Source organism: Ictidomys tridecemlineatus, chromosome 2, assembly GCF_052094955.1.
Source record: "Ictidomys tridecemlineatus isolate mIctTri1 chromosome 2, mIctTri1.hap1, whole genome shotgun sequence".
NCBI classification, from domain to species: domain Eukaryota; kingdom Metazoa; phylum Chordata; class Mammalia; order Rodentia; family Sciuridae; genus Ictidomys; species Ictidomys tridecemlineatus.
Window position 1 is genome coordinate 152,912,429 of NC_135478.1, and position 20,641 is coordinate 152,933,069.

General features: G+C 33.1%; 1 protein-coding gene across 2 annotated transcripts in view; it reads right to left on the bottom strand.

Moving 5' to 3' along the window:
* The window catches only part of Sp4 (Sp4 transcription factor), a 63,072-nt gene that overhangs the window by 7,150 nt on the left and 35,281 nt on the right, over nt 1–20,641 (bottom strand). For both annotated transcript variants that reach the window (XM_021728750.3, XM_005328797.5), the window contains exons 4-5: nt 14,027–14,255; nt 9,623–9,822 (exon numbers count right to left, since the gene is read on the bottom strand). In XM_021728750.3, the coding sequence (XP_021584425.1) occupies nt 9,623–9,822; nt 14,027–14,255 (429 nt within the window). The remainder of the gene's footprint in view (nt 1–9,622; nt 9,823–14,026; nt 14,256–20,641) is intronic.

The following is a 20,641-nucleotide window of genomic DNA, read 5'->3' on the forward strand; positions in this document are numbered from 1 at the left end:
ACTGAGATAATAAAGCATGCTATTTTAAGCTGGTATATGTGTTATGTTTTCTTCAACTCTTCTTTATAAGAACAAATGCAGAATTTTGCCAAATATTTACTTGTATTTAAGTAATAATGATTTTTTTCTTTCATTAGTAATTATACTACCTGATTTTCAAATGTTCAAACATTTTTTAATTCCTGTATTAAACTTTGCTTAGTTATGATAGCCTATCTTTTTTACATATTGCTGAATTTAGTTTGTCAACATTTTGTTGAGAACTTTGATACCTAAACTTTTGATATTGGTCTGCAGTGTTCTCCTTTATACCTTGTGAAGACTTTGGTTTTGCTAGGTCATTGTGGGCCTTGCACAGTGAGTTGTACAGTATTTCCTCATAAATTTTCAGAGACTGTGTAGAACTGATATTTCTTTCTTAAGTGGTATAATTGGACAATCAAATCATCTGGGACCTGGGTTTTCTTTGGTCAAAGTTTTAAAGTACATATCCAATTTCTTTAACAAATATTGAACTATTCATGTTTATCTATTTCTTGTTGAACAAGTATTTGTAGTTTGTGTCTTTTAAGGAGTTGATTCTCAAATTTAGAAAGCAGAGTTATGCTCAGCACTCCTTTATTACTCATTTAATGTTTACTGGGTCTTTAGTAATGTTGGTAAATTTTCTTGACAGTCTACCTAAAAAGACTTACTAGTTTTATCTCTTTTTAAAAAGCTGATTTAAAAAAATGACAGCGGAATGCATTACAATTCTTATTACACATATACACAGTATAATTTTTCATATCTCTGGTCGTATATAAAGTATGTTATACCAATTTGTGTCTTCATACATGTACTTTGGATAATGATGTCTATCCATTCCACCTTTGGTTTGATTAAATTTCTCTATTTTTTTCTATTTTCAATTTACTTCTGCTTTTTATTATTTCTTAACTTCTTATTTTGGATTTAATTTGCTCATGTTCTAGTTTCCTACAATGAAAGCATATCAGTTTACTGACTGAAGGCATTCCTTTTTTTTTTTTAATAGGAGGATTTAATGGTATAAATCCACTCTAAGCATCACTTCACCTGAATCCTACACATTTTTTTTTTGTTTGTTTTTGTTTTTGGTACCAGTGACTGAATTCAGGGACACATAACCACTGAGTCACATCCCCAGCCAATTTTAAATTTTATTTTAGAGACAGGGTCTCACTGGGTTGCTTAGGGCCTCACTAAGCTACTGAGGCTGGCTTTGACCTTTCAATCCTCCTGCCTCAGCTTCCCGAACCACTGGGATTATAGGTATGTGGCACTGCACCCAGCCTATAAGTCTTAGTATTTGTATTTTCATTCAGTTGAAAACAAAATTACTAATTTCCCTCTAGACTTCCTCTTGATCCATCAGTTAATCAGAAATATGTGATTTAATTTCCAAACATTGGGGATTTTCCAGATATTTTTATTTGATTTGTAGTTTCATTCACTGATGAAGAGAATATATTTTGAATGATATTTGTTCTTTTTAACTTGTTAAGGTGTGTTCATAGCACAGAACATGATCTCTCTTTGTGTTACATGCACCTTAGTGCTTGCTCTTCCACTGAGCTACATCCATAGCCCTTTTTATTTATTTTGAGGCAGGTTCTGGCTAAATTGGTGACTAGGATTAAACTTGTGAACTGCCTCAACCTTCCGAGTATCTGGGATTACAAGTATGTGGCTCCATGTTGGGCTTCATCTACACTTGAATAAAATATGAACTTTGCTGGAATAAGATTTAAAAGTGAGTTTTTGAGTATAATTAGTTGGTTCATTAAAAAAAAAAAAAAGGCCATCTGATAGTTAGGTGCAGTGGTGCATGACTGTAATTCCAGTTACTTGACAGACTGAGGCAGGAAAAGTTGAGGCCAGTCTCAGTCATTTAGTGAGACCCTGTCTTAAAATAAAAATAACAAGGACTGGTGATGTGGTTCTGTGGTAAAGCATCCCTGGATTCAATCACCAGTGGGGCCTTCCTCTAAAACAAAACAAAAAAACGTCATCTGACAATTTTAATTAGTATGTTTAAACCATATAATTATTGATTTGACTAGAATTAAGTCTATCACCTTATTATCTGTTTTTTGTTCGTTTTTCATTTTCCTTTCCCCTTTCCTTTTAATTTTGGATTTTTAAAAACATTTTAGTTGTTGATGTACCTTTATTTTATTTACTTCTTTATATGTGGTGTTGAGAATTGAACCCAGTACTTCACACGTGTAAGGCAAATGCTCTACTGCTAAGCCACAACTCCAGCCCCATATTTTGTATTATTTTAATAGTTAGTATTCTAATTTAATTTATAGAATTATCTAATTCTATAATGTATCAGATATTTTATAGGAGTTACATTTAATTTTTATTATTTATTCTTCCTTCTAGTTTCTCTCTAGCAATATTTATTTTTGCCATGAAGAACTTCCTTAGCATTTCTTTTGCAGCAAATTTGATGCCAAAAACTTTTTAAGTCTTCCTTCATCTGAAAATAACTTTACTTGGCTTTTGTTACTCAGGATATTTCCATTGGATATAAAATATTGAATTGACAGATCTTTTCTTTATCAGGCCTCCAAAGTTTCTGAGGAGAAATCTGCCATCATTCAAATTTTTGTTCCCCCATATGTAAAGTGTGTTATTTTCCTTTGGCTCCTTTTAAGATTTTTTTCTTTAATTTTCTTTTCTTACTTCTCTCTCAAGATACAGGAGTTTCTCCAGTAGTGTCTTCTGTTGGATGTGGCAGTACACACCTAAAATTTCAGTAACTAGGGATGATAAGGCAAGAAGGATCACAAGTTCAAAGCCAGTTTCAGCAACTTAATGGGTTCCTAAGCAATTAAGCAAGACCCTGTCTTAAACAAACAAACAGGCTGGAGTTGTACAGCCTCTATAGATTTGATTCCTGGTACCAAAAAAAAAAAAAAAAAAAAGGCCAGTTGTGCAGTAATGTTTTTTGCCTATACCTATGCAGCACCCACAGGATCAGAAACACTGGTGAAAAACACCTTTGAAACTCACCCATATTATGCACTATTTTACAAGTTTGATTTCACTCCTCAGTTGCCAGTTATTGTTTAATTTTCACTATTGTCATTCAGATGCTTAAGAAAACAGACTAATACCCCAGAGTTTTTAGTGTAATCAAATGGCACTGACAGGCTGCAGACAGCTTGATCCATTGTGGCTGACAGTGAACTAAAAGACAACAGTTTGGACCATTTCACTAACTTCTGAAGCATCTATATAAACAATACTGGGGGAAATTTCAGTGCAAGTGATGGAGTTCTTATTTTTGATCCAATTTTCTTTTTTTTTTTTAAGTTTTAAAATAAACATTAGGCATGCATGTGCCAAACACATCAGTGTGAAATAACCATTTTTTTCAAATCACAGAACTTAAAATTAAATTCATAAAATCAAAGATGTTTCTTAAAAAGTGAAAGTTTTCTAATAGTATAGTAAGTGTGCAAGATAACTACAATAAAATATTCATAAAGGTAAACTACATTAACACATGAACACATTAAATATATACATCTATACAACATATGTATTATAGACAATGTGACTTGGTCACATTGTTGTACTATTTCCCAATTAACAGGAAAAGTAACGGTAAATCTTGAAGGTTAAGAAAAAACAGGTTAAATATTTACTACGACAAAAATAGAAAACGAAGTTATCAACAAAATGATGGTGTCACACTTTTGCAAATGAAAACAGAGATTATCAAAGAAGAGATGTTGTAGAAGAGAGGCAATCTATCTTCTGAGGAAACCTGTAAGAGTCTGGGACTCAAAATGGTGAGAAGGAAACAAAGAGTATAAAACAGAAAAAGTCTATACATGGAATATAAGTCTTATTATCAATTTTTGGATAAATAAAAATTGGAGCAAAATATTTGAGGATCTGTATGTATCTAAAGAAACATTACTTGGGTTTGGGTTATATTATTGAACTTTGCTAATTAGACATCTTCCAGTGTTGATACAGTGCCCCATGCAAGAGGCTTACAATGAAAGTGACCAGCCTATAATAAAGTTTTCATAATCTTTCACTTAAACATATTCTTTAATCATCATGATTAACTTGAATAAAAAAGAAGTTTCACTGTACAATTCAGAAAAAGCTGGACAGAGACAAAAAACTATATTGAATGACATATGAAAAACTATATTTACAGCAAGCACCTGCATCCATCTTATGAAAACAGCAAGCAGTAAAAAAAAATAAAAATAAAAAATAAAAAACATGAACAATAAAAGACATTGTTGGAAATGAAAAAACAATTCAATAGAAATATATGACAGACTAAAGAATGTCACAGAAAATAAAAGAACAAAGAGACATAAAATAAATAAAAATAAAGCAAAGGCATTGTATATATCTACAACTAAAAAAAAAAATTGGTAAGACATAATTACATTGGGTATCCACCTCATACAATGACATGAGAAAGGCATTAACCTCTGATATTCTTTCCAACAATTCATAATCTAATTCAGTCTAATAATTTAGTCTCATCATGAGAAAACATTAGATAAACCCAAATTAGGGAACATCTTACAAAATACCTAACCTACTGTTTGTCAAAGTATAATGACAATAAAAGATAAGAAAAGAACTTGGAAATCCCAAAGATTGCAAGAGACTAAGGCACCATGACAAATAAATACAATGTGTTATTCTAGATTTAAACACAAGAAGTGTATTTGTGGCAAAGTCTGTAGTTTAACTAACAGTATGGTGATAATTTCTTAGTTTTCATAAGTCACTGTGGTTAATAAGAAGTTAGCATCAAGGGAACTTTCATAAAGAATACATAAAAATTTCACATTATCTTTTCAACTTTATTAAGCATAAAATTATTCCAATAAAAAGTAACAAAGTTGTAGGGGAAAAAAAAATCACATCACCTTTAAAAAAAAAAAAAACCAAGAGAGAATGACAATGGATTTTTAATTGGTAAAACAGAAGCAAAAAGACAACAGAGTAATGCAATTAATGTTTTAAGGGAATATGATTTTGAATCTAGAACACTATATTAATCAAATTAAGTGGAAAAGCAAAATAAAGAAGTTTTCAGACAAAATCACTATCCCTTTCTTTTCTTGATTAGGAAGCATTTCAGAATATTTTTCCAGCAATGAAAGGAGTAAACCAAGAAAAATGATGAGATCTTTGGAACCAATATGAGATCTAAACCATATAGCAGGCAAGAAAGATCTCATGATTACAGCTGTGCTGCACTCCGACACAATCAGTCCATGTCCAATCAGAAACATGGAATCTCCAGAATATGGAGAAAATGAATGAAGTTGATTCTATTCTTGAAAACTTGAAATAATTGCAAAAGTGATAAAGTTAGGTAATACAAAAAAAAGGTAGAAACTCTAGAGAAACTAAAGACAATATGAAGAAAACAATAACAGTACATATATGATCATAATGTAATTATTAAATAATTTTCAACTTTAAAAAATTAAGCTATTAAAAACAGACTAGCATTTATTGATGAAAATATAAGCATTTTAACCTCAAGAGAAAGAGAGGGTAACCTTTTAGGTGAATGAAATTAAGAGGATAAAAAAATGAAGAACAGAAATGTAATATCTATATTGTAGAGGGGTAAATCAAGAGATAATGTGTGGCCTATATAAAGTTTGAAAAGATAATCTTCTAGCTGGGTGTGGTGGTGAATAACCATAATCCCAGCTACTTGGCAGGTTGAAGCAAGAGGATCACAAGCCTGGAGCTAGCTGTAGCAATTTAGCAAGTCCCTGTATCAAAATAAAAAGTGGGACGTAGCTCAGTGGTAAAGCACCCCTGGGTTCAATCTCTAGTACAACAACAAGGAGGAGGAGGAAAAAGAGAATAATTAATGAAATGAAGAAGAATGTAATTTTAAAAAACAATCTTTTAAAAATATTTGCAGTGCTAGAGATTGAAATCCAGGCAATTATAAGCTCCTTTATAGGATTTGATTTTTAAACACTACATGCATGTATCATTTTGAAGACCTTTACATTTTTTCCTCCAAACAAATACATCATTCACTATATTCAGCAGTGACTAAAAATACCTCATTTATTCATTCATAGTAATTCAATGTGTTTCTACTGATAGTAGTGGTTAAACACTGAATAAAATGGTTCTTGCCCTGGATGGTCAAAGGCTTTCAACTTAACACTCAACAGTTATTCCAAAAGGTATTCTCTCTCTCTCTCTCTCTCTCTCTCTCTCTCTCTCTCTCTCTCTCTCTCACACACACACACACACACACACATACACTTTTTTTTGTTGTTGGTTTGTTTTTTGGTGGTGTTGGGCTCAAACCCAGGGCCTCACACATGCTAGGCAAAAGGATGTACCACTGAGCCACATCTACAACTTCTTCATTTTGTTTTCAACAAACTCAGTAAACATGTAGAAGTTACTATGTTAAAATCTTTTTAAAAAGTAACATTTGTAAGTATGCTGATATTGAGTTTACTATTTGAGTTACTAAGTTTTGTTTTTTTCATGGTGCTGGGATAGGGCCTTGTACATGACAGGTAAATGCTCTACCATCAAGCTATATTCCTAGTCCCTAACAAATTTTAATTAAACAATTTTGGGGGGCTGTGGCTGTGGCTCAGTGGCAGAGCACTTGCCTAGCATGTGTGAAGCACTGGGTTCGATCCTCAGCACCACATAAAATAATAAATAAATAAAACAAAGGCATTGTGTTCATCTGCAACTACAAAAATTTTTAAAAAAAGCAATTTTGGATAGGGTGTATTTAAGACATTTGTATCAATAAACATGCATAATGTATATTTGATTCTCAATTATCAAGATAGTAGATGATGATGATGGCATGAATCATATTTTTTAAAAAGAGATGGCCTAAATAATTAACAATTGTTAATATTTAACTTGAAAGCATATGTACATGTAAATCCTTTAGTAAACCTGTCTTGTATATCCGTGTGAATGTAGATGCGTAGCACATCAGGATTTTATAAACACATCATCTTTTTGGACAAAATGATGCAATCACAGTGTGAGATTCCACATCAAAGTTGTAATTTTTCTCAACTTCCTTAATCTTTCTTACTGCTATTCCAGGGTGGAAATACAACATTCCTCTTCTGTAGACATAAATAGCAGATAATTTTCCCACAAAAGATACAACATTATTAAGGAATTAATTTTAATCACATCATAGTTGACAATGTCAAGGGTGAGTTGGCATTAAAAGTTCATAAAATACAGGAAGGTATAAAAACTTTTATAAAAAACTTATAATTCACTGCTTTAGTACTAAGTCCTCCAGGGATTGGGCCAATAAACTAATACTCACTGTTGTTACTACTATGTGTGCATGTCAAATCAGATAATTTGGCATTTAATATTTTTTCTTTTCTGAGACTGTACAATGGAGCTAATTTCTATCTCATAGAGTTGCTGCTATAATCAACATATTCAAAATATCTAATAAATGGTAATTGATTAAAAAAAATGTTAGCTCTAAGCCAGACATGGGACATGCCTCTAATCTCAGTTGACTCAGGAGGCTGAGGGAGAAGGATCACAAGTTAGAGGCCAGCCTCAGCAACTTGTCTTAAAATAAAAAAGGACTGATGTAGCTCAGTGGTAGAGTGCTCCTGGGTTCAATCCCCAGTTCCCTGCCATCAAAAGAAAAAGAGTCAGTTGTCCTCCTTTTGTTCCACATATACTTGGTATAAGTTAAGGTTAATTCAATAATCTACTTAAACTAATTTGTTCAGCAGTTAAATACTGATATATGACAGGCATGTTCTAAATAGAGTGAGTGAATGTTCTGAGAGACAGAGACAGAGACAGAGACAGAGAGAGAGAGAGAGAGAGAGAGAGAGAGAGAGAGAGACAGAGAGAGAGACAGAGAGAGAGACAGAGAGACAGACGTGGGGGGACTGCTTTCCCAGATGTTAAGACCTAATATAAACCTATGATAATTATTACAGATCAATAGAGAAAGAATGAGTAGACAATAAATGACTTCCTAGTTGGGCATGGTGGCACATCCTGTAATTCTAGTGACTTAGAAGGTTGTGAGGCAGGAGAAGCAAGAGTCTGAGGTTAGCCTCCAGCAACTTAGCAACTCTATCTCAAAATGAAAAAATAAAAGGGCTAGGGATATACTTCAGGGCCCCTAGGTTCAGTCCCAGTATGCCCACCCCCCCCAAAAAAGGAATTACTTTCCATACGGAAGAGGAATAAAATTGCAGCCCTGATTCATTTGATCATACAAAAAAAAAAAAAAAAAAAAAGAACTGATTGAATAAACCAAAAAACCTTGACTGTTAAAAGGCCAAATTAATAAAAAGAAAACTAAAGCCATTAAAAGAAAATGTTTGAATAAACTTTAAAAAATCCTAGGAAAGAAGAAAATTTCATAAACAAAAAGCAAAACACAAAAGACCTATATCTGACTAAATAAAACTATAGAACTTCTGCATGACAAAGTATAGCACAATAAAAAAAGGTTTGAAATACAGAATCTGCAACATATAATATGAATAATAGAAAACAATTCAAAAGACAAACGAGAAAAAGAAAAATGAACAGAAAAAATATATATAAATGACCCACACACATATGAAAAGATGATTGATCTCACTGATAATTAGGAAAAATACAAATTAAAAAAAAATAGAAACCATTGTAGATAAAAACTTCTGAGCCCTGATGCTGCTAACAACTGAGCACACAGCAAAGTGGAAACTAATGCAAGTCGCCTACTAGTGAGTAGAGATTGTAATGGCCACTGTGAAGATCTTTTAGCTATTATTTAGCATAACCACATATACACATTCTTTAGTATCCAGTAATACAATTCTCCACATGTTCACTGAATATTCACAGCAGCAAAGTTTGTGACAAAAAAAAAAACTAACAATAACCTCAACAGACTGGGAAATAAATTAATATAGATGGTACAGTCATGTGACAGAATACTACATAGCTGTTAAGGCACACATACTTGAAAATATATACATATATGTGCTTGAATAATTTTTTAAACAGTAAAATTATGACTGAAACATATTTATGGAACATTTTTTAATTTACACAAAACATTATTTTATATAGAGAATCATGAATAATTTGTGTAGAGGTATTAGAGATGCACTAAAAACTTTAACACATTAATAAATTCACTGGAGCTGTTGTCTTCAATATTGACTTTGAAAGAGATTTGTTTTACTAAATATAATTTTTTATTTTTTGTGGTGCTGGGGATTGAACTCAGCGTCTCACTTTCCTAGCCCCTCAGAAAATAAAATATCAACAACTGTCAGTTCTGAGTGAGAACTGGGTAGTGTTATATTATTCTTGATGAATTTTCTGAATTTGTAAAGGTAAAACAAAACTAATGAAGGTCACTTCTAAGATCAAAATCCAAATGTCTGTTTTTATATAATTGCTAAAGTGAATTCTTTCTTCTTCATTTGCATATTTCTAATCTGACAGATGGACATTTTAGCAACAGGTTAGCTAAGTATTAAACAAACAAACAAAAAAAAAAACAAGTAAAACATACAAGTCCTACTAAAATAAACCAACTAACCTGTATGGGTTCTTCTATGTCTCTGAAGCTCATCACTCCTTGTGAATCTTTTACCACAAAACATCCAGTTGCATATAAAAGGTCTTTCTCCAGTATGCCAGCGAAGATGTGCTCGGAGGTGAGATGTTTTGCCATAAACTTTTCCACATCCTTCAATATGACAGATATGCTGTTTCTTTTTTCCAGGTTCATTACTGCTCCTGCCAAAAAACAAAACCAAATAATAGTGACATTTTCAAAACTAAGTTTATAACTATGAAAAACTAAAAGGGAATCAAGATAATTACATGATGCTTTTCTGAATAGGTTTGTTTAATCATAATCTCACAACAGCAGTTAAAGTCAGAAAGATTTCAATTAAAGAAAAAATAGCCAAGTGTGGTGGTATATACCTGAAATCCCAAAGAGGCTTGGGAGGCTGAGGCAGGAGGATCTCAAGTTTAAGGCCAGCCTTAGCAACTGACAGCTTTAGCAATTTAGCAAGACCCTGTCTTGAAATATAAAATAATGAAAAGGATGGGGTAGCTCTGTGCTTAAACACCCTGGAATCCAATTCCTAGTACCAAATAAAATAAATAAATCGGGTTTGTGTATTGAACACAAAATTGCTATAAAAACTTGTAAACTTCCTCAGTGCTTACGGCTACTATGGACCTCAGGTTCCTTCCCTCACAGGCTCTCACCTTGGGGGAATAATCTCTTTAAGCTTTTTAAGACATTTTAAAATTCTCCTCTGAAATATCAAAAGGATGGCTAACTCCTGTTCAAAGTATAAGGTGCAGAATTTTATTTCCAGCAGGACAGTGTGAGGAGGAGTTCCTTGGATCTGCTTGCCAGCAAAACTGGTAAAAATTATAAAACAAAATACCATTTTTGTTTCTGGAAATGGTCCTTCTAGGAACAAATAACAGTAAACACACGTTTATTCAAGAAAATCTAACAGAACTGGTAAGAGCAACCACAAGTCTATGGTTTTTGAACCAAGACTCAATCCTTCCCCTCTTGCTCCCATCTTAATGACACAGGAAACAGATGCAGCCAAGAACAGGGTTCCTTTTCCTCCCACCTCTTAGCTGAAGGGCTATATCCCCAGAAGGAGCAGGATACAGCATTTCTCATCCTACCTCCAGCTACCCACTGTTGTGACTAAGTTCTAGTCAGTGTGTGGCTGAGAAATCTTGAGACTCCCTTTTTCCATCAGCCCCAACCCTGGAACATAGGCACTACCTTGGATGTGACAAGATGAAAAATCTATGACCTAAATGGACAGTAAGCTATTTCATTCAAAATTCATAAATTGGAGCTTCTAAGCTGGAAGAGGCAAGATGAGAAGACCTGAGGCTATTGCTACCCCTGCCACCATGCACTCAGCTCCTAAAACAGGGTATCACTCAGAGAGAAATGTGCCATCTTTCAACCACCAGCTAGAAAGCCATGACTCAAATTTTGCCCAGAAAGAGATAAGCACACCATCAGAGAGTTCCAAATCTCTTCCTACAGGAAGTGACAATTTACAATGAAGCTGAATAAGTTCAAGTCTAAGGGTGTCTCAACAAGTAAATATTATTACAAAAGAGGATCGGGAGATTCAACAGCTTCATTAGATATATAGGCTCACCTCAAAATTAGTTCAATCATAAATGAAAAAGGGGACATCGCTATCAATCTTACAAAAATAAAAAGAATTATAAAGGAATTACTAGATAGACAAATTCTAGAGACAAAATGTAAAACTGACTCAGGAACAGTCGATCAGAATAAATCCATAATGAGAAAGGAGACTGATTTAGTAATCAAAACTATCCAAAAGTAAAGTCCAAGATAAAGAGCTTCACTGGTCAATTCCAGAAAGCATTTAAAGAATATCAATTCTTCAAGAATGTTTTCAAAAATAAAACTGGAGAGAACATATCTTCAGTCATTCTATGGGGCCAGTATTACTATTCCCAAAACCAGATAAGGACATTATAAGAAAAGAAAACCAAAGACCAGTATCTCTTTTGGGTATAGATGTAAAAATTCTTGACAGTATACTATCAAAGTGAATCCAACAACATATAAAAAGAATTATATACCATGATCAAGTTGGATACATTCCAGAAATGCAAAATGCTTTAATATCTGACAATCAACTAATGTAACATATTGGTAAAATAAAAATATAAGCACATGATCACCACAACAAATGCAGGAAAGCACATGACACAATCAAATATCCTTTCATAATAAAAATACTCAACAAAATAGGAATAGAAAGATGCTTCCTTAACTTGATAAAGGGACTCAGAGCTAAGATCAGAAACAAAGCAAGGATGTATACTTTTGCCACTTCTATTCAACATTGTACTCAAAGTTCTAGACAAGGCAATTAACGTGAGGGGAAGGAGAGAGCGGGGGAGAGAGAAACTGAACTCTCTCTCTAGAGTGGAAAATTGTAAAATCTTTATTCACAGATACCATAAACGTACATATAGAAATCCTAAGGGATCTACTGAAAAAAAAAAAGAACTACTAGAACTAATGAAAAATTTAGCAAAAGTTTTAGGCCAACAGATCAATATATTAAAAGTTTATTTTTTACAACTAGAATGAATAATCAAGAAAACCATTTCATTTATAATATGCAAAAAGAATAAAGTCAGAATAAATTTAACAAACATGCTAAAATTATATTCTAAAAACTATAAAACACTGACAAAAAATCAGCAAGAATCTAAATCACTAGACAAACCTCTCATTTGCATTGGTCAAAAGATTTAATATTGTTAACTTGGCAATATTCCCCAAATTGATTTGCAGATTCAATGTAATTCTCATCAGAATCTCTTCTAGCATCTTCATAAAAACAGACAAGTTGATGCTAAAAGTCACATAAAAGTGAAAGTCTTGCTAAGTAGGTGAAATTTTGAAAAATAACAAAGTTGAAAGACACCATATTTCCTGATTTCAAAAGTTATAACAAAGTCACAGTAATCATGACAGTGTGATACTGGCATAAAGATAAATATAAAGTTCAATAAAATAGAATTAAAAGTCCAGAAATAAGCCCATATGTCTATGGTAAATTATTTTTGACAAGGGTACCAAGATTAGTCAATGGGAGAAAGGATAGTCTTGTCAATAAATGAATGGTGTTGGACAAAACCCTTACCTCACACCACATAAAAAAATTAACCCTAAGTTGACTAAAGATCTGAAGAGTAAAAACTATAAAACTCTCAAAAGAAAATTAGTATTCTTCATGGTCTTAGATTTGACAATGAATTCAATATCACACCAAAAACAGAAATAACCAAGGGGGGAAAAAAAAAAACAGAAAAAAATTTGAATTCAAAACCATTGGTGCTTTATACAAAAGATACTATTCTCCAAAGATATACAAATGACCAAGAAATGCATGAAAAGATGCTCAACATCAACAATCATCAGAAAAATTCCAGTCAAAACCACAGTGAGATCCCTCTTTAATCCTACAATTGGATATAACAAGTCAGATAATGACAAGTGTGGCAATAATATGAAGAAATTGGAACTCTTACATACCATTGATAGAAATGTAATATGGTGCAGTCACTTTGGAAAACAGCCTGGCAGTTCCTCAAATGGTTAAACTACATGACCCAGCAATTCCATTCCAAGGCACATACACAAGAGAAACGAAAAATCTGTATCCACACAAACACTTCTACTCAAATGTTTACAGCACATTATTCATGATTCTCAACAGGGAAAAAAATCCCAAATATCTACCAAGTGATGAGAAAAACAAAATATAGTCCACAATATGGAATTATTCATCCATAAAAAAGGAATGAAGTATTAATCATGTCATCATATGGAAAGAACTTGAGAACATTAATGCTAAATAAAAGAAGCCATCCACAAAAGACCATAAATTCCATGATTCTACTTATATGAAATGTCTAGAACAGACAAATCTATAAAGGCAGAAATTAGTCTCACAGTTGCATGGGCTGAGAGGGCTGGGAGATTGAGAGCTAAAGAACACAGGACTTAAAAAAAAAATAGGACTTCTTTTGAGGATAAAAAAATTCTAAAATTGATTATGGTGATGTTTGTACAATTCTGTGAATACATAAAAACCACCAAACTATACTCTAAATGGGAAAATGTCATGGTGTGTGAGTTATTTTTATATTAACAAGGGTGTTTAAAATTTTTACAAAATAAAAGAAATCCACTTTTTAAAAAATATGAGGTACAAGGCAGAGGATCACTCAAGTCTCACTCCTAGAATAGTCTAATTCCCTTCATAACATATTTCAGATTCTAGGCTACAAAGTCAGTGAGGTTCTAGGAATCAATGTAGGTAGCCAATGACTTCATTGGGAGTACTGATTTTATAACTTTGAGAGTTAAAAGAGTTGAAAACAGAGCATTTACCTTCCTTCTCCTTCCCTACAATTAGGACAGGAACAGGCAACTCTTCGAAGCCTCTTGCCAGGTTGCACCTCTTGGTCAGAAGTCTGCTGGCTTTGCTGCAAATGCACTTGAGTGAGTTGATCAGGACTAACAGCACCTATTGTGGCATTAGCAATTCCTCCAACTGCTACCGTTACAGGAGCTATGGTAGCTTGCTGGACTTTCACTCCATCTTGTCCTTGCTGCTGACCTAAAAAGGAACGGGGGAAAAAAGAGAGTAAATGATAGTCTCTATTTCTAAAGAAAGGAAATAATTCCATTTAATTTATTTATTTACTTTTGCAGTACAGGGATTAAAATTAGGGCCTTACATATGCTAGGCAAGCACTCTAATTTTGAGCTATATCCCCAGTCCCCATGTAGGTATTTTAAAACTAATATATTTGATCTAATAATCTGTGTCATGTACAAAAGAGTTAATGACTCATATATGCCAACTCTCCTAAAATTTAATATTAATTTTGATTTTAGTAGCTCAGAGTATCTCTTTCTCTAGTTCACGGGGTCATACAAAAATCGGTTAACCTTCCTTGTGGCTAAATTTCTCCCTCCAACTGTAAAAGGAAGATAATAATACTTGCCACCTACCTATCTCAGTGAAGTACTGTGGGGATTCATGAGATATTTGAAAAACATTCTGAGATCCTCAGATGAAAAATGCTACATAAATACAAAGCATTATTACTATTTCTACAGTAAACAACATGTATTAATCACGCCAAGAAAATATAGAAGAAAAAAAATAACAAAGGATTAACTTTTATGGACATTTCTTATTTCTCAATCATTTAAGCAAAATTAATCCCTTTATTGAAAAGTCATTTTTGTATTATGCACAGTTAACTGGTTTTCTAAATGTAAACCACTAATGACTATTACTTACCATCACTATAGCAATAAAAAGACAGGATACTGTTATTCATTCATGTTTTATAACGTAGGCTTCACTTCTCAGATTAGTATATACACTAACTCAGCTTCTTCACTTAGGAAAAAAACTATGCATAATATGAGCAAAAAGTATCTATTTGCATGGTTTAACATTATCCTGAAGTAAAACTGAGTAAATCTTATAATCACCCTTTTTTCAACATAGTTCTACACTCTGACCATCAGAGGTAGCAATATCAAGTAGATGAATAGACTGAAAAAAAAAAAAAATCATCCGTTTATGAAAGAATGCTCCCATCTCAGAGAGTTGATGTAAAGATTAATTACCTTAATACTTACAAATCCCTTATGGTATGAAATTTTCATTACATGTTAGCTATTATTACAAGTCTCCACTGAGTGGGTGGCAATATAAGGATAAAACATATTAGCAGAAACAAACATGTGGGTCCTGGCTATAAAAATAAAGGAATGTTTTTTAAAACTGCACTTACAGTACGTTAAACATATGGAATAACCAAGAAAAGACAATAAAAATTACCAAGTAAGAAAACTGCATGCATTTAACTAAACAAATTTAAACCCCTGACTCTCCCAGCCAAAGTAATCTCAACCTTCTCTGTATCCACAGCACTCTGAACTCTGTGGGAATACTCATCTCTAAATATAAACACAGCCATCTTGAATATTGATAAGGGTCTGGTTCCAGCAGGATTCCCACCTTCATGCCCTGCCCAACATACAGATACCAAAATCTACAGATGCTTAAGTCCCTTATACAGAATGGCAAAATATTTGTACATAATTTAAAGTGGGTGGAGAATGCATAGATTATTTTTTTAAAAGATTACTTATAATAAATACCTAATACAATGTAAATGCTATATAAGTAGTGTGCTGTATTGTTTGGGGAATACAGACAAGGGGCAAAGTCTGTATATACTCAGCACAGATGCAGACACCTGATACTTCTGAAACAGTTTTATGAAATAAATTTTTAAGTAACTCAAAATTTCTTGGTATTGTGGTTACACACTATGGTAGAACAGGCTGAGTATAGCCTTCTTTTTTCTTTCTCCCATGCTAACAGAGGAAAAAAGCACTCCAAGGCTGCTTGGAGCAGTCAAGCAATCTTTCTTATTCCACTGTTTTAGTCTTTTCTTTTTTCTCAAATATGGAAATTTGGCCAAGGCAGCAAGACAATAGACTTTGAGATACTCAACAACATTTAGAATGGGTAGTTGGAGAGGAAAAACAAAAACGAAAAACTCACTTCTTGCACATTTACCTTTGTGAGCAATTGAGTGGTCTTTTACTTCACTAGAGTATTAAATTCTGAGGCTTATAAGTTTAGAAAAAGAAGGGAAAGCAGGTTTAACTAATAAAGGAAAATACATATTCTATGTACACAAGCCTAGTTTTCTGGGTTTTGAGGAAGGGGAACTTGCCTAAGGCAACAAAGTATCGTTCTAACTTGATTTCTCATATACCTAGCTTCCCAAGAGATGATAAAGATTGCGTTAGAATTTAAGAATTCCCAGTTTCACTAATCAGATATTCTATCATAGTATTAGTCACAGAATTATTTCCAACAAAGGCTGCTCAGGACAGAGAACATCTGTGTGGTTTTGTGTCATTTTTACTTTAGCTATCAAAGTTCCTGGCACACTGGAAATATTCAGTAACTATTTCTTAAATAAAGTGAATGGGAATTTAAAATTCAAACAAACGCAGAAGCTTTCTTCTGAAACAAGGCCAGTAATATATCAGAATGTTCCTAGATGCTAGCTAGTCTGCCATATACATGTAACGTTGGTGGCAAGATGAAAAGAAGAGCAAGTGGACGTTTACCTTAATTCCCTCCAGCTTTACTAACACAGAATTCAGGCAACTTAAGAGCTGAGCTGGGGTTTAAGTCACAACCTGCTACCAAAGTCACTGTATTTCTTCTCCCTCAGGTATTGAATTTATCCTATAACATACTTTCAACAAATTCAGCAAGATCTCTCTTAAAAAGAGTATTAAAAATATACCTTACAGGCAAGGCAGCTAACAGTATTGCTTGCCAATAATAAAGTTTGAGATGTCAAACAAATACCAAAATTTTGAAAAATCTCACATCCATTAAAAATTAATTAATTAAGAGTTTTAAGAATACTGCATGCTCACCATTGAAAACTAAGAGGGAAGAAATAAAATCATGCATATAGCCATTACTCAGATTGCCACTTATTACCGTTTTGATGTATTTGTTTCTAATCTTGTTCAGCGCATTTTGATACTGATGCAATTCTACTACAAAATGATTCTGTATTCTTCTTAATAAGTACTTCTAAGCTATTACATTTAAGATAATGTAATAAGTGTACATTATTTTATCAAATACATACAAGGTAATTTATAAAACTACTGCTCTACGATCAGACATTTAGATTATTTCCACTTATGATAAGTAACATAAATAATGAGTTACTTGAACAAAAATACTTTTACTCATTATTTTCAAAGGATAGTCCAGAAGTGAGATTACTAGGTCAAAGGGTATGAAACATTTGTAAGATTTCATACAGATTATGGAATTTCAGGAGTGTATGAAAAGAGCTGCATTCCTTTACATTTCCACTAGAAGTATGAGGACACTACTGCATCTCATGCACAAGAGAAATTCAGTAAGAATTTAAAAATATCTGACAGACAAAAAAAAAAGATAGAGCTGGAGATGTAGCTCAAAGGTAGAGCATTTGCCTAGCATGTGAGAGACTCTGGACTAAACCCCTAATGCTACAAATACATACATACATACAGAGTTAAATATAAAAACAAAATAACAAATATTATAAGAAAATACAGAAGAACCAGTCTTTTCAACAAGACTCCAATACAAAAGATGAAGGAAAATACTGATAAATTTGGCCTTATCAGAATTTAAATTTCTGAAGTATACAACTCCATCTGATCAACTCTTAGACCAAAGTCTCTGAAATCATCATGACTCTTGATTCTTGCCTGTGTTATATTTGATTACCAAACCTGCTGACTCATCCTTCAAGAATCATCCAACATTCAAGGACTTCTCCATCATTCCCACAGCTTGCAACTTTTTTTTTTTGAGAGAGAGAGAGAGAGAGAGAGAGAGAGAGAGAGAGAGAGAGAGAGAGAGAGAGAGAGAGAGAGAGAGAGAGAGAGAATTTTTTAATATTTATTTTTTAGTTTTCGGCAGGCACAACATCTTTGTATGTGGTGCTGAGGATCAAACCGGGCTGCACGCATGCCAGGTGAGCGCGCTACCGCTTGAGCCACATCCCAGACACTTTGTCCAAGAGACTTGCTTGATCGCAATACAACACAACAGCTTCCAAACTGGTCTTTCTGCTACCACTGCCCTATCTATTAATAAGTTCCAGGGTGCCAGATGGACCACTCTAAAATGTAAAGTCAAATCAAGTCATTACTCTGGTTAATGACTGCCTATAAAGTCCTACATAAACTGGTCACATTTACCCCCCTAAAAGCATCTCCAGGTGTATTCTACCTCAGTCATGCCGATTCCTTTTCTGTTCCTTGAATATAATAAGCATAGTTCCAAATTGATGTTTCTGCTCTCTATCTTTGCCTAGAATAGTCTTTCCCCAAACTATGTATATAAAAATTCCTTACTTCCTTCAAATCTTTGGTTTAATGTCACCTCCTCAATGTTGTCTGCCTTACACCAACTGTTCTATTTAAAACTCAATCCTCTCCAGCAATTCCATTTCCCTTACATTCTGTTTAACTTTTCTTTTTCCACATACCAAAGGATATTTATTGCAACTGTTTCTAACAGTGAAAATTCAGAAACAAATAACTAAGAATTGGGGGGAAAGATAAATGCTGTGAGAGAGTTGAAAGATGGAATGTAATGTAGCAGTCAAAAAGAACAACAGAAATACTTAAGTACTGTCTGTTTTAAAGCATATGGTTATATGAAAACAGAGTTCCTAGTAAATGTTTATATTATAGTACTATAAGGCTCCTACAATGACATTCACATGTAGTAAAAGAGAAGAATGTGGGAAAAAATCTGAAAGGATATATAACAATATATAATATTTAAATATTATATTTTATATATAATATAAACATATAATATTTGAAAATATTTCCTTTAAAAGGGGGTTGAGACTAGAGCATAGGCAAAGGAAACTTCAGTCTCACTTATAATAGTTGCAATTTTTATTTTTGAGGAAAAAACCATTTTCATGTATTGCTAATATGACTAATTTTAAAAGGAAAATTTTAATAATCTATTACTAATTTTATCTGTATTTATTAGATTTCTAATAGAGTTGAACATGTTTTTTAAATGTTTACTGGTCATTTGAATATTTCTTGAACTGTGTTTATATCTTTTGCCATTTATGTATAAGGTCTTTTATGTAGCTCTACTTATTAAGGACCCCTAGTCTAATGTGTTGAAAATATTGTTTATGGTGTACATATTTTAACCAAACTTTGGACACCTTAGTAACATTTAAACAAAAAGGAACATAGAGGAAAATAGAAGTAAAAAGATAAAGATACAACTTGTGAATTTCCTTCACCTATTATTAACATGATTCATGCTCTTTACACCAACCCACTGAGGTAAATCAGTCAGTCATTAACACCTTCATTTTACAGATAATAAAACAGACCCAAGATAATCCAACTGGGCCTTTTTAAAATTTTCTTTTAAAATTTTTTGTACCAAGGATTGAACCCAGGGATGCTTAGCCACTGAGCAACATCCTTAGCCCTTTTTCATATTTTATTTAGAGAGACAGGACCTCACTGAGTCACCTAGGCTTGGCTAAGTTGTTGAGGCTGGCTTTGAATTCATGATCCTCCTGTCTCAGCTTTCCCAGCCACTGGGATTATAAGAGTATGCCACTGTAGCCAGCTGGGCCTATTTCTTCCTATGGAAAACATAATGATTTCCAAGCTTTTTGTTTGTTATAGTGAATATCAGGACTGGGTAGGTAATATAACCCAGAAAATGGAAAAACTAAGTAACCTCAACTGTCTACTACCTACTTATAAATAAATTAACCCAACTATCATTTCAATGAAAACGACCTATTTAATAACTATCAAACAGTATCAAAACTCAATTAATGTTTATGGTTTTCATTCATATCATTACTATCACAAACTAAAATTGAACATAGGAAAATTAAAATATGGTACCTTGTATGTTACCTATAACAACTATGAACTACATGACTCTGGGATTAAATCTTTTGAAAAGACGACAATATAAATTTAGGAATAGGCTTTGACAGATTTGATAGACCCAACTAGAAAGATTCCACAGCAGAAAGTGAAAACAATAATATCCCAGAGGTTTGGAAATTATACAAAACACTTCTTTGTTTTATGCAAGGCTACAACTATGTGTTTCCCTACAGATGAAGAATAACCTAAGAACATAAACATTCAAGAGAAATATTCCAATGAACATGACATTATAAAGTTAATATTAAGTCCAAATAAGTAATAACAGCTATTCAGATTTCCACAAATTCTAGATCTCTGAATAAGAACTGTTATGGTTTGGACCTAGAATATTGAAGAATGGGTCCCCATCTTGGCACTATTGGGAGATGGTTAAAACTTTAATAAGTGGGGCTTACTGGGATGGTTAGGTCATTGGGGATGTTCCCTGTA